At 42.8% G+C, this 14,887-nt stretch overlaps 2 protein-coding genes across 6 annotated transcripts in view; one reads left to right on the plus strand and one right to left on the minus strand.

Moving 5' to 3' along the window:
* RAB30 (RAB30, member RAS oncogene family) overlaps positions 1 to 2,697 on the plus strand; it is a 66,423-nt gene extending 63,726 nt beyond the window's left edge. For all 3 annotated transcript variants that reach the window (XM_045020784.1, XM_045020771.1, XM_045020776.1), the window contains one exon: positions 815 to 2,697. In XM_045020784.1, coding sequence (XP_044876719.1) covers positions 815 to 1,065 — 251 coding nt within the window. In that variant the 3' untranslated portion in view covers positions 1,066 to 2,697. The remainder of the gene's footprint in view (positions 1 to 814) is intronic.
* Positions 1 to 14,887, minus strand: part of DDIAS (DNA damage induced apoptosis suppressor) — a 34,313-nt gene that overhangs the window by 4,271 nt on the left and 15,155 nt on the right. The window contains exon 6 of one of the 3 annotated variants that reach the window (XM_045020751.1): positions 10,007 to 11,661. The exons of 1 other annotated variant lie outside the window; for it this stretch is intronic. In XM_045020751.1, the coding sequence (XP_044876686.1) occupies positions 11,604 to 11,661 (58 nt within the window). In that variant the 3' untranslated portion in view covers positions 10,007 to 11,603. Of the gene's footprint in view, positions 1 to 10,006; positions 11,662 to 11,732; positions 14,338 to 14,887 lie in introns of those variants that run through there. One more of the 3 variants, XM_045020744.1, reaches the window with a different exon arrangement.

Genomic DNA, 14,887 nt, shown 5'->3' on the forward strand with positions numbered 1-14,887 from the left:
AAGATGCTTATATACTCTAGTAATCACTTATTAACTCTCTATAAATGTAACTTCATATAAAGTATGTCCATGAACCATTACATTGTAAAGGAGAGGTTGTTGGATGGAAATGATGGCAGTGGAAAGGGATCCTTTCCTCAACTCCCACCTCTTCCCAAACCAAGTGCAGTTAATATCAGATTAATCATTAGTTGGTTTATCCCCTACGCGAATGTTGATCTGTTCTGCCATAAGCTAAAAATAAAATCTCCCTGAGGGGGAGGGTTCCTCACCTCACCTAGTTCTAACAGCTTTCCAGCACCCATTCATTCCCCATGTTCAGTAACCATATAATGAACAAATATCTGTAATTAAAACTGGAGAGCAGGTCTCTTTTTAAAGCTCATAATTATATGAAAAAAATATTGCATTTGGCGCCCCCACATGCAATAATTGACATTTTAAGTGCTCCTTGGAGCAAGAACCAGTGATTGTTCAATAGACATTAAAAGGGAAATCCTTTAATGCCAATTGATATTAAACAGGTGCATTAGCACTAAATTAATGCTAAATGGCTTGCGTGTTCTTGGGGAAAATTCCATGAAACGAACTAATATTAAAAAGGCTTGGTTGTCTATCAGAGACTCCACTCTTTTGGGGACAGGAGAGGGAGCATTTAATTTTGTCGCTTTATAAGATGAATAGTTTGTTTAAAATAAAGAACCTAATGTGAGACACATGGTGACAAATGGTTCCTTTCTTCCAGATCAATTTCTGTTGGTTTTGTCTTACAAGTCAAATTAATTCCCTTTCTTAAAATATTGTATTAATGCAGGTAATAAGATTGATTTAGCCGAGAAAAGAGAAGTCTCCAAACAAAGAGCTGAAGAATTTTCAGAGGCCCAAAACATGTACTATCTGGAAACTTCTGCTAAAGAATCCGATAACGTGGAAAAACTCTTTCTGGACTTAGCTTGCCGGCTGATCAGTGAGGCAAGACAGAATACGCTTGTGAACAATGTGGCTTCCCCGTTACCAGGAGAGGGGAAAAGTATCAGCTATTTGACTTGCTGCAATTTCAATTAAGGGCTGGCCCAAGATCCACCCCAAATGGGCCAAGAGGTTTTTTGCTGAGATTTATCTCAGTGAAGGCAATTCCTGCCACTTTGACCCATCTGACTCACACCTAAGTCAGGTTCCGATCTTAAAGCATGGCAGGCTGGCCGCTCCACCTGCAGGTCGACATAGCAGAATATAATATGGTTTAATCTTTTTTGCAGTCTCTGGAGTTGGTTAGGAAAAATAGTTTGCACAAGGCGCTCATTCAAATCCAGAGCATGGGCTGCTACATCACTTTCTGTTGGAGATCAGAACAGCCTCCCTGGATGATACGGAAGAATGCAGGATCTCTTTTGCAGCACGCGTTTGGTCTTTTTAAAGAAAGATGAACTCAAAGCCTTGGACTATACAGTACTGGCATTCTTCCAGGCTGCCAGCCAAATGAATGCTTAGGATGTGTATATGCCCACAGCATCCTGATGCAGGACTCAATTGTATGTTTTGAATTAGTGTTATATCTCTCATCCGCAGGCACTTTCATGAACTTGGAATTAAAAACATATATATCAACATTTTCAAACAAACAACAGTTTGGAAAAAGATATGGATACCGGCTTAGTCACTCCGTTTGGTGCTAGTACTTCGGCTGAATATTTCATAGACCAAACCTAGTTTTCTTACATTACTGTCCTCTGAATGTGTAACTTAGAGTAAGTAGTGAAAGTATGCTAATAAGCTCTGTCCATAAAATATCTTTACCTCTTTTTCTCAGCCTGAACATAGCGGATAAGGACTGTGCTTCCTTGATGTCAATTGTGGTGGTGAAAAGACTTTTTTTCTTGAGTCAAAAAAGCTCTGTAAACAGTAATTTCCTAATGTAAAGAACTAGTTTTGAGAATACTGACTGATGGAGTTCTAAACAGATCAGATCTGACCAAAATATTGTGCTTGCACTGATCATGTATAAGGGTTCAAAGGCAGAGCACAGTTTAGATGGCAGCCCAATGTGTTTGAGTAATGAAAGCTTGTAGTTACAGGTCTTGCTTGAGAAGCAAGCATACAATTTTGTATGTTTTTTTTAAGCTTAAGTGAAAATGGCAGCAAGTGGTGGTGTTAATCATTTTGTGTCTTACTCATCCAGTGATCATCTTATGAAACTGTACCTTGGAGAAGCAATTCAAGGTACCAGTTTGGCATCGACTCTGTATTATAGTAGCTTTTGGATCCATGACCATAGATTCATTTAATTTTCTTGTTACTTTGTATTCTAAGTCTCCGACTCCAATGTATGTATAATTATTTGCCTCGGCAAGTTCTTTATATAAAACCTCTAATGTGGAAGAACTATGGTATTTGTTATATTACACCTCTAGTGCCATGTTCTAATAATACATTGGACTTTACACATTGATGTTAAAGCAAAATTGGAAAAGAGGTTGGACGCATACATAGCAAATAATTCTTAAATGTTTGGTATCAGTTTTATTGACCTGAATGAGGCTAAAACTCTCGGTAACTTTGTGGCTGTGATACATTGTAACTTAGCATTAATCAGCTCGATATCATGTATTATTTGCTGAAGATGTTGACTGGCCTTTTGTATTAACATGAAAAAGCTGCCAATAAGTAAATCTTAAAAATAAAAATGGCCTTTTAAAATGCTTTGTCACATTTTCCTAAAAAAATTTTGGGCTGTATCATACTGTGCCTTTGATTTTCGATGGGAAGTGTATGTGTTGTGGATCAAGATAGCCGCTTTGTAATGCATATTTTCCTGCCGTCGCATGTCAGTTTTTTTCCCTTACAGTGTAATCAACAGGAAAATGTGTTTGACTTGGTGGTTTCTCTTGTGCTAGGTAATACAGTGAAGCCAGCACTAAGGAGCACCTCCAGGAGGGAGGATTCCTTTCTTAACTGACTTCCTTTAAAAATACCACTTAAGTTTCCAATACAGTTTTGTTTGACCTCTTAAAGACCATCCAGTTCCTACATAGCTGATTTTGCAGGTTACTTAAGTGTTGCGGTATATGCCCTGTGGGATAATGCTGCCATCTCACTAAAATACCATACTATTTTTTAAAAACATTCTTAGTCTTCACGTCCTGGATTTTTCTACATAGTATATCAATTGCTAAGGTAGAGGTACTCGATAAAGGTGCCAGAAGGACTGGAGTGATGAAGGGCTACAGGTGCCACATTATGCTTGTTTTTCATGTCCTGTCGTCCAAGGATGAAATGCTCGAGTATTTTCCTCAAACCTCTCTTTTACATTGCAAGTCATAAGCAGTGCATTACTAGACCACCTTGTGTTGTATGATATTAAGGGGAGGGGAGATTTTTATTTTCATACACTGAACACATTCTGACCATGCAAACCCCACAGTCACTACTGGAAAGAAAAGTATTTATGGTGCCTGTAAAGTGTTTTGGTCTTTTTGTTTTAAATTTTAACAAAAGTTTTCACCATCACATTGAGCAACATCAGAGCCAGTTGAGTAAGGAGCTGGGAACAAATTAGCTAGGCCTTTCTGTGGATGCCCTTAACAGCATGCTCATCTTTAAGTGGCCAGTATCAAGGATAATTGAAAGTAAATAAGGAAGTGTTATTTACTCCTTCTCATAACACAAGAACTAGGGGTCCCCAAATGAAATTAAGAGGCAGCAGGTTTAAAAGAAACAGAAGGAAGTATTTTTTTCACAGAACGCACAGTCAACCTGTAGATCTCCTTGCCAGCAGATGTTGTGAAGGCCAAGACTATAACAGGGTTCAAAAAAGATCTAGATAAGTTCATGGTCCATCCATGGCTATTAGCCAGGATAGGCAGGGACGGTGTCCCTAGCTTTTGTTTGCCAGAAGCTGGGAATAGGCAACAGGGGATGGATCACTTGATGATTACCTGTTCTGTTCATTCCCTCTGGGGCACCTGGCATTGGCCACTGTCAGAAGACAGGATACTGGGCTAGATGGACCTTTGGTCTGACCCAGTATGGCCGTTCTTATGTTCTTATAATAAGTTTCTACTATTTAGGAAATGCATATTTTAAAAGCGAGTTAAGAACTTCTGTTCTCTAAGCCATTTGTTTTGCTTCAGGCTCTAGAGAATAACCATCTTATGATACAGTCCTGACTTATAGATCCAACAGGCAAAATCCTTAGAGGGGAAGATGTTCATTTTCCTGGCTACAAAATAGTGTTGCATAATAGGAAATGCTGTGATTAATGGAAACTGGTCACCAAAACAGAGGTGGTAGATGACACGCTCACTCCTTTGTCTAGACTGCTCCATTCTCTGAAGGTAAGTTGCTGGTGGTTACAGACTCCATACCTTTAGCATGTAATATTCAAAGAATTTTGTTTTTTCTTGGCCCATCAGTTCTGGAAATGATTGTATGTCTTTGGCATTGTGGATCTCCTTGGGGAAAAGGAGGAACTCGCTTTTCCTCCTCTATGCCACCCACAGTGTAACAGTCCAAAGTAGGAGCTGGTTAGAAAACCAGTTACTTTTTTTCCAATATTGAGAAATGCTGCCCAGCTGTAATCTGAGGTCATTTTAGAGACATTAGGCCTCTATTCAGTCTCTAGAACCCCTTGCTCTTATCCTCCAATGTCTGAGCCACATTTGTCAATTTATGGATTAAAGGTCAAACCTCTGTGCTTTCTCAGTTGTGACCCTTGCATTGATGTTGGTCCTGGATACATTGGTGCTGGAAGGCCATGTAAGTGGCTCCCCTTGAATCTTCCAATGGGGCGCTTGTAAGTACAGCCTAAACAATTGTGTGAGCTACACCCAAATAAGACTGGTCTTAAAGCCTACAATTCCATCCGACGACATGGGTGTTCTCCCACGAAAGCTCACGCTCCAGTACGTCTGTTAGTCTATAAGGGGCCGCAGGACTCTTTGCTGCTTTTACAGTCCAAAGGAGGCAACATGACATTAAAAATAAGCGGTGGCAAGAGCAGGCCTCTGAGACCCAGGGTTTCGTAGATCAGGATGACACGAGAAGCTTCTTTCAAGCAACCAGGGCCGGCTCCAGACCCCAACGCGCCAAGCACGCGCTTGGGGCGGCGTCCGGCGGGGAGGGTGGCAGGCGACTGCGGTGGACCTCCTGCAGACGTGCCTGGGGAGGTAGTGACTGGTCCCGCAGCTTCGGTGGAGCATCCGCAGGCATGCCTGCGGGAGGTACACCGGAGCCGCCGGACCAGCGGACCCTCTGCAGGCACGTCTGCGGGAGGTCCACCGGAGCCGCAGGACCGGCGACCGGCAGAGCGCCCCCTGCGGTGTGCCGCCTCGCTTGGGGTGGCGAAATTACTAGAGCCGCCCCTGCAAGCAACAAAAACTATATATGGGCCACGCTCCAAAGGCCCAAGCCCTTTGCATTCCCAAGATGGTTCCACCCTCAAGAACAATGTGGCCATTAAACAATGCTGGAAGGAGCACTTTGGAGCCTACTAAACTGCGACTCCACGGTCTCTGAAGACACCATCGAGTCTATGCTGTAGAATACCTGAAGTGACTCTCTTTAAATCCCTTGGGCTGTCTATGCTATTCACTGCTGGGAAAACAGCTCTTGCTGTACCCATTGCAATTGGCTCCTGCAATTCTGGGTTTAGTGGCTAATGGCTATTGAATTTATTTAGCATTGGTAAAAATGGCTGCAGGCTCATGTCCTGGCTGCAGACAGTCATTTGCAAAGATAGAAAGCAGTGATTAGTAATGTAGAAATGGCTGTGTGTGTGTGTCGGGGCTGTGTGTGTGTCTGTGGGCCTTCATAATCTACTCAAGCTTTCGAGGGTTTATTTTGCACAGTGGGATGAATCATTAATATGTAGATGTAATAGTTTCCATAAACTTCTCAATGAGAGATTGGCAAACACCTGTGGAGTTGGCATTTGTGCCATTATTTCTGCAATGTTAAGAATATGTTTAAAGTCCAATGAGATACTGTTGGCAATAGATTTAATAAATAAATAAAATTTGGTTTCCACACCAGGAGAGCTTTTGAGGGGGAAATGTGTTGGGTTTCTTTTTGCGCATTTCAATAGAGTGACAACTAAACTTATTGTTGTTTAAAGGGGTGTGTGTGTGTGTGGGGACTTAGTGAACTCATGCATCACCCATTGCTCTACACTTGCAGAATATTTCACAGAGATTCCTTATTCATAGATTCATAGACTCTAGGACTGGAAGGGACCTCGAGAGGTCATCGAGTGCAATCCCCGGCCCTCCTGGCAGGGCCAAATACTGTCTAGACCATCCCTGATAGACATTTATCTAACCTACTCTTAAATATTTCCAGAGATGGGGATTCCACAACCTCCCTAGGCAATTTATTCCAGTGTTTAATCACCCTGACAGTTAGGAACTTTTTCCTAATCTTCAACCTAAACCTCCCTTGCTGCAGTTTAAGCCCATTGCTTCTTGTTCTATCCTTAGAGGCTAAAATGAACAAGTTTTCTCCCTCCTCCTTATGACACCCTTTTAGATACCTGAAAACTGCTATCATGTCCCCTCTGTCTTCTCTTTTCCTTATAATTGGCCTTCTTAGCAAACAGTCAGAGTTTACTAAGATTTCATTTTTCTTCAACATTTTGGGGCAGAAAGATGTCATCTGATAAGGTCAGCCAGAAGGCATGAATCTTAATATTCATTTTGAACCACACGCATATCTCTGATCATGAAACCAGAAATATTTAAATGCATGCCATGGATTTTTAGCACAGTAAGTTGCATTACAGATGTTACTATTTCATTTTTCACAGCTATTGAGAAAGAAAAACTTCAACTGGAGCAGCTCCAGTCATTCCTGTCAATCTGCAGAAACACCCTTTTTGCTCCTCTTTCATTTATGCTTCAGTCTTATTTTGCATCACAGATCACCTCTGAAATTGTAGACTGAGGCTTTCCTACTTCATTTAATCTGTGAGGAAAAGCTTTTGCTGCTAATATTTGAATTCATTAATATTTTGAGTCTGATTGTTTCCCTTTGTAATATTGCCTAACCAGCATGTTGTTGTTTGTACATGTTTCAAGTTCAGATTTTAGGGGTCTATAGTTTTTGCATAAGCTTGTTTCTTCTAAAGTGTCTATAGTCTACTATAAAAAGTTTTTTTTTTAAAGTAAGATCATAGGGTTGTTTTTTTTAAAAGAACCAAACTATCATCCGTTCTGATCAGTATTAAATCAAAATTAAAGTAGATAATTTTTAAGCATGAACCAAGTACCATCTGCTACAGTTCAACTTGTGCTTAAAAAGCCTTTTAAAAGCAAATAGCAACATTTTGCTGAAGGTGTCCATGCCAATAATATTGAAGGAATTTCCCAGGCGGAAATATTTTTTTTCTAATCTAAATGGCTCTGTAAATAACTGCTGTGTGGCATCTGGGTTTTTCCACTGATCATAGACTTAGCACAATATACAGAATTTTAGGTGAGACCCTCTTGTTTCAATGTCTGAATCTCACAGCCACAATGACGAGAGGATGATGCATTGGTTGTTGATCAGGCACAAATAGTGAAATACTTATTTAGCCATTTCATCATAGAAAATGCATCGTTTTCTAAGACTTCCCCCTAAAACTCAAAGGAAGAGAATGTCCTATTCTGAAAAGGAAAGATACTATTATCAAATTGCCAAACGCGAATCATAAACTACCACAAGTATTTGGCTTTTCTATGGTATTCAAGTTTCTGTTGCCAAGACCGCTAAAATGTGTTGAGTAAGAACAGTGTACGGAATGAATGTCTTTTGTGTGACAGGACGAATGACCGTGTAAAACGCCACGGTTTATTTGTAACTTAATTTTTGTACTTGGTGAAAAATTGCTTACACATGTATCTGTATGTAAATAAATGGTTTTAAATGGTTGCTTAGTTTGATTAATCAAAATTGATAAAATGAAGTTGCAGAGATGCCAAAGGTTGGCTGTCCTTAAGAGTGAGATTTACAGTCCCTAAGAGTGAGACTTTCCATGTGGTGTGTTAGGTTATTGCTTAATTCACAGACACTCATCTTTGGTCCTAGTCCAGGTTTTTAATCCAACCAGCATTAATAGTTTGTTTTAAAATGTACACTGCTTAATATTACATAGGAAATGCTATGTCCTAATTCAAACCAGTGGATTTTAATTAAAAAAATTAATTGTGGGTTAGAACAACCACCTGGATGGTTGGAGAGCCCTTGAAGACCAGGGTTAATAACCCCTGGTTTAGTGGACAGAACAAGAGAAATAGTCAAAAATTAACTGTTTTTACATAAACCTAACAAAACCCTTTTTATCACTACAGTGTTTATTTTGCATATCACCTTGTCATAGTGATCATCCATTTGAAAAACACTTTACAATACAAATATTATTTGGTTTCTATATTATTGCTCATATTACAATTACAGCAAACCAAAAGAATCAGATTCCAAAATAAAAAAATAATTAAAATTAAACAATTAAAATAAAACACAACCAAACAGTACATTAAATGAATGTAAAATAATTAAATTAATTTGAATCTAACAAACCATATATAAAGGATTCAGATTCCACATTGTTTTTTAATATCTAATTTGGTTTCACATTTTATTCATATGCTTTGCTGTATTGCCATGTTGGCCCCCTTTCCTATTTTTATAACTTGAAACATGGCTAAGGATTTGCAAGGTCACTTGGATAACAGAGAACTGTGTCCCGTCTAGACCAAGGTTTGGTTTAAATGGTTTTATTTTTTTGAACAAGACTAAACACTCTCTCTTAAAATCATAGAAGATTAGGATTGGAAGAGACCTCAGGAGGTCATCTAGTCCAATCCCCTGCTCAAAACAGGACCAACCCGAACTAAATCATCCCAGCCAGGGCTTTGTCAAGCCTGACCTTAAAAACCTCTAAGGATGGAGATTCCACCACCTCCCTAGATAACCCATTCCAGTGCTTCACCACCCTCCTAGTGAAATAGTTTTTCCTAATATCCAACCTAGACCTCCCCCACTGCAACTTGAGACCATTGCTCCTTGTTCCGGCATCTGCCACCACTGAGAACAGCTGAGCTCCATCCTCTTTGGAAACCCCCTTCAGGTAGTTGAAGGCTGCTATCAAATCCCCCCTCTTTTATCTTTTGCAGACTAGATAAGCCTGGTTCCCTCAGCCTTTCCTCATAAGTCATGTGCCCCAACCCCCCTAATCATTTTCATTGTCCTCCACTGGACTGTCTCCAATTTGTCCACATCCTTTGTAGTGGGGGCCCAAAACTGGATACAATACTCCAGATGTGGCCTCACCAGTTCTGAATAGAGGGGAATAATCACTTCCCTCAATTTGCTGACAATGCTCTTATTAATGCAGCCCAATATGTGGTTAGTCTTCTTGGCAACAAGGGCACACTGTTGACTCATATCCAGCTTCTCGTTTACTGTAATCCCCAGGTCCTCTTCTGCATTTGAGCAGGGTAAAACTAAGACAAACCTAGCTCTCCTGGTCAGTAAAGGAAACTTCAGAAGACCACTAGGGCTTTTGATGTTGCTAAAATATGCCCACGCAGTGTCCATCCTGTATTGCACAGTAGTGTTCTGTGTCAGTTTGTACTGCTGCCTCATCCCGTACACCTTGAGGGGGATCTGATTTCTGCACCAACTGGTAATCAACAACCTTCTCTTGCAGCTTCTCTATCTCAGGTGGAGAGAGATTGAATCTGTGCTGGTCTCTACCAACAAAGTGCTCAACCTGTTCAAAAGTGCAGTCTTCCTTAATATCAATGTTCATAAATGCTGCTATCTTTAACATTTCATCATTCAAAGATAGCTTCTCACATGCTGACTTGGCTACACTAGTACAGAATGCTCCGGCTGCACAAAAGAGCTTCCATTTTGCAAGAGGACTAATATCCCCTTGCTCTGCCAACTACTGTACAACCTGTTTTGTGACCAAACCTACAAACACACACGTTTCTGAAAGCATGGAATGTTTCTGAAAGCATGGGATATCCTGGCAGCACTGGGGCATGTTGATACAGGGGAATGCTGATTCTGGACCTGGCCAACAAGCACAGACTGGTGGAACCACAGTGTTGCAGGTATGGGATGATTCCCAGTGACTGCGAAACCTTCACATGTGTAAGGCCACTTTCATGGAATTTTGTGACTTGCTTTCCCCCGCCCTAAAGTGCAGGAATACCAAGATGAGACCTGCTCTGACAGTTGCAAAGCAATTAGCGAGAGCCTGTGGAAGCTTGCAATGCCTGACTGCTACCAGTCAGTCGGGAATCAATTCAGAGTGGGCAAATCTACCGTGTGGGCTGCCGTGATCCAAGTAGCCAAAGGCAATTGATAACCTTCTGCTAACAAGGGTAGTGACTCTTGGAAATGTGCACATCATAGTGGATGACTTTGTTGCAATGGGGTTCCCTAACTGTGGTGGGGCGATAGACAGCATGCATATCCCTATCTTGGCACCAGACCAGTACATAAACTGCAAGGGGTACTTCTCAATGGTGTTGCAAGCGCTGGCTGTTTCACCATCAATGTGTGATGGTTGGGAAAGGTGCATGATGTCCATATCTTTCAGAACTCCAGGCGGTTTGAAAAGCTGCAAGAAGAGACTTTCTTTCTAGACCAGAAAATTACCACTGGGAAAGCTGAAATGCCAGTAGTTATCCTTGGGGACCCAGCCTACCCCTTGCTCCCATGGCTCAGAAGCCGTACACAGGCAGCCTTAGCAGCAGTAAGGGGCATTTCAGCTATAGGCTGAGCAAATGCGGAATGGCGGTAGAATGCGCCTTTGGACATTTAAAAGGGCGCTGGTGCTGTTTGCTGAGTAGGTTAGACTTCAGCAAAAGCAATATTCCCATTGTTATTGCTGTTTGTTGTGTGCTCCATAATATCTGTGAGAGTAAGGGGGAGACGTTTATGGCAGGGTGGGAGGTTGCCTGGTGGCCAATTTTGAACAGCCAGACACCAGGGCAATTAAAAGAGCACAGTGCGGTACACTGCACATCAGAGAGGCTTTGAAAATGTTTCATGACTTACCAGGCTATGGTGTGACAGTTGTGTGTGTTTGTCCTTGATGCAAAGCTCCCCCTTTGGCGAATGTACTTCCCTGTAAGCTAATCTCCCCCCCAACCACTGACAATCCTGACTAGTAAAAGGTAGTCCGGGTGGGGTGGGGGAGGAGGGAAGGACAAGGCCACATTGCTTATTGTAGCCATACTACAAATCAAAGCTGTTTGAATGACAACTTTCTGTTGCTTGGGCTATCCCCCGGAGTTGAGTGGCGGGGTGCCGCGAGGGTCCCTTCCATGCATTCTTTGGCAGCTGGGTAAGGAGGATATGGAACTTGGCGAGGAGGGCAGGCGGTTACACGATGGATGCAGTGGGGTTCTGTACTCTAGTTTCCTTTCCTGCAGCTCCACCAGACACCTCATCATGTCCATTTGCTTCCCCGTTAGCCTCAGCATCTCCTCCTCCATGTTCTGATCACGCGCACTGTATGCTTTCCTGGCCTCTGCCACCGAATGCCTCCATGCATTCAGCTGTGCCCTATCAGTGTGGGCGGACTGCATGAGCTCGTTTTTTTTCACCTTCTAATCTGCGATAACCTCAAGGATGGTGTTGATACGGGGAGCACAGAAACATTTGCAGCTGCAGGGGGGAAAAAGGGAGAGTAGAATTTAAGGTACATTTCTGAGAACAAAAGGGAGACTTTCTTTCACAGTGAATCAAGCAATTCACAGCAGATGTGTTTTAGGTACAAGGTCACATTTTGCCTTTTATATTGAGCACCTGTCGGTATGGTGACACATCACACACGCCTGGGCAATAGAATTCGGTTTCCAGCCAGTCATGGTAAGCCAAGGGGTACGCGGGGTTGGCTTCTTCCCCGTTCATAACATGTGGGAATGGTTTCAAACTGCAGTGCCCTTCTTTCCCATAGCAACCAATGCTGGTTGGGTTTGGCGTTTAAAAGGAGGGGCTGCGGGTTTGGGGTGGATGTGCAGCACAACTGCCCACCCCCAACGTGGCTATTCTCCAGGATGATCCCTTTTAGCCAAGTGCAAATAGCCCAGCATGACCAGGGTCTAATGTGCTGGGGATCACCAAACAGAGGGGGAAAAAGGGACCAAGTGAGGCAGGCACTAGAAACCATCAGATGGGGTCATAAGAGTAAAACCAATCAATCTTTCCCCTCCCCTCTGCTCCCTGAAGGGCTCTCAGGTTAATTCATTAACATGAGGCACTCTGAGATCTCTACAGAAGAGGTGCCAGGGAGTTTCTTTATAAATGAATGGTTTGCATGGAAGTGCAAAGGTAGGGGGTTTAGGGCAAGTACTTGCTTTAACTGTGTGTTGCACTGGTGTGCAATGTATTAATTTAAGCTTTTTGCTGTTGGGCTCTGCATTGTTACCCTCACCTGTTTACATTTAGCTAAACGCCATGGAAGATTAGGCCCTACCTTGCAAGTTCTGCCATCCAGCAGATGTGTTGCAAGTATCCATTCCTAAGACAGGTGCCAACAGGTGGCAAAATCTCACCCTTCCATGGCTTTGGATTCCACAGCTCAACTGCTGCAAAGCAAGACATTACGGGACATAAGGGCCAAATTTTCCTCTATTAAAAGAGGCAAAAACCTGCTGCCATCAATTGCATTGTAGCTGTGAAATGGGATGGTCTGGTCTGTAATGTATATTTGCATCACAGCTCCCCATTCGTGCAGATCCTGGTCTTTGGCTACTGTTCTGAACTAGCATGGACATTGTATCCTTATGTAGATGTTTTCCCATAATGAACATCATGTAAGAACACTACAACTGGAATGGAGAGGTCTCTGAAGCTGAACTGTTTATTTCTGTGCTAGCTGGATACTTGTCTTACAGTAAGTGTGGGTCTATCTTCTACATACAATAGCCATGCTAATATGTATTTCTAGGCACCCAAGCCTGATGGTCACACCCAACTGCACTGAGTGGCTGATGATGGGTAGATGCCAGCTAGCAAATAGGACAATCAAATATGCCAAACAACTTGTGAGGCGGCTCAGTGTGAATAGACAACATGGGCACAAGTGCAGACAGCCAAAACTCAGTATCGCACCCTCATCTGCAGATGAGAATTGCACTAGCATAACTGAACCAGCACAAAGCATCCACACTACCCTGCCACCTTCTGGCACCTCAACTGCAGCATGTCTCTTCCCCTTCCATCCCTGCCCCAAGTGCTGCAAGGCCTCTAGGCTGTTGCATCTGTCCCACCGGGAAAGGCACTGTTCTCTGCTGCAGGGGTACACCATCTATGGCTTTTACATCTATGTACCTGCTCACGTTATTGGTGTGTTCCACTCACTGGCTGTTTTGCATAATTCTGTCTCGTGCATACAGCATGAGAGGCAGAGATTACACTTATGCAGTGTGGAGGATCACTAGATGCTTACTCATGAGGCAGCTGGTTGGACTCTTGGGACAGCTGCCCAGAGCCTGTGATGATGAAGATCCCCAGTTTTTAGGTGGCACTGTTCAAGTAGGTAAAGAACTTAATTGTTTTTTTCTGTTCACTTAAAAAAAATACTTAATTCTATTTTGTGCTTTATGGTGTAGCTGAGCCTATGTTTTCTTCCTCTCATACCTCCGTCTAGGATCCACAGATGGGACAGGGCTGGCAGAACATCCCTGCAGGCCCCTCAAGGTGGCCCAGCCCTTTCCCTTCACCACCTAGTGGTGTAGGATCCCCAGAAGTGGGAAGAACTCTTGTTCAGTGTCAGAGTGCCACAGTGAGTAGTAGAAGGTCGAGAGGAAAGATGGTCTGTCTGTGGTTAAGATTCTGCTCTGGGACTGAGGTAGTCTGGGTTCTGTCTGTCTGTCTACTATGTCTGTCTACTACAGACTTCTGGCAAGTCACTGAACCTGTGTCTCTCACTACCTGCACATACAGATGGAGAATGACTCTGCTCTGCCTCATAGGCTGCTGAAGATCAGACAGTGAATGGGTGTGAGGTCCTCACGTTGTACATCACGGAGCACAACTGAAAAGTTTTTTTTAAAGTGGATTTGTTTGGGGGATATTAGGGAGCCTTGGTATGCGTCCACTAATGACTTTTCTTTTTTGGCTTTTGGAAACACTGCAGTGCCAATACAGTCAGCTCCTAAGAGGGAGGAAGCACCTCCTGCTAACTGAGTGACCCTTCTCGCCAAATACAGAGAAACAGTGAGGGGCTTCCAAGTCTTTGGGTAGGAGATGAGTGGCTACACTGTGGGAGCCATGAGGTGGAGTAGAGAAATGAGGGAGAGATTTTCAGAGCTCCATAGGGCAGGTGGAATTTCCATGCTGAAAATAAAGGAAAGCTGCTGTTCAGGCAGATTTGGAACAGGAAAAGATCTGCATTTACACACTGCTTTCAAGTAGCTCTCAGTGGCTGAGTTTTCTTTTGCAGATTGAAAAATCTAAGGCCCAGAGAGAGTGGATGGCTTGGAGCCCATTCCACTAGCCCCTGAAATAATGAGAAGTCTCCTACTGACTCCTCTGAGTGGGCTGGATACAGTTCCTGGTGCCAAGACAGGTGCGTTAGAAATATCATAATGACCTCCCTCAAAAAGACAAAGCTAAATGGGTAGCAGAGATGGAACTGAATACAGGTCATCTGATGCCTAGTCCCAGTCACAGTACCTAATGGTTTAGAATGGAATTTATTCCCTCCTGTGACTTATTTCCTAACAGGTCCTAAAACAGCAAAGTCAGCCTTCCACAAAAGGATTTCACTGGAAGCAGAATCCAGGGCCTGTGTTTTGAACAAAGCAGGAGAATGGTGCATTCCTAGGGCTCTCTCTCTCTCGGGGGAAAGATACAATTATTGGCTAGAGAAGCCTTTGCTTGAATA

Source organism: Mauremys mutica, chromosome 1, assembly GCF_020497125.1.
Source record: "Mauremys mutica isolate MM-2020 ecotype Southern chromosome 1, ASM2049712v1, whole genome shotgun sequence".
Taxonomy (NCBI): domain Eukaryota; kingdom Metazoa; phylum Chordata; order Testudines; family Geoemydidae; genus Mauremys; species Mauremys mutica.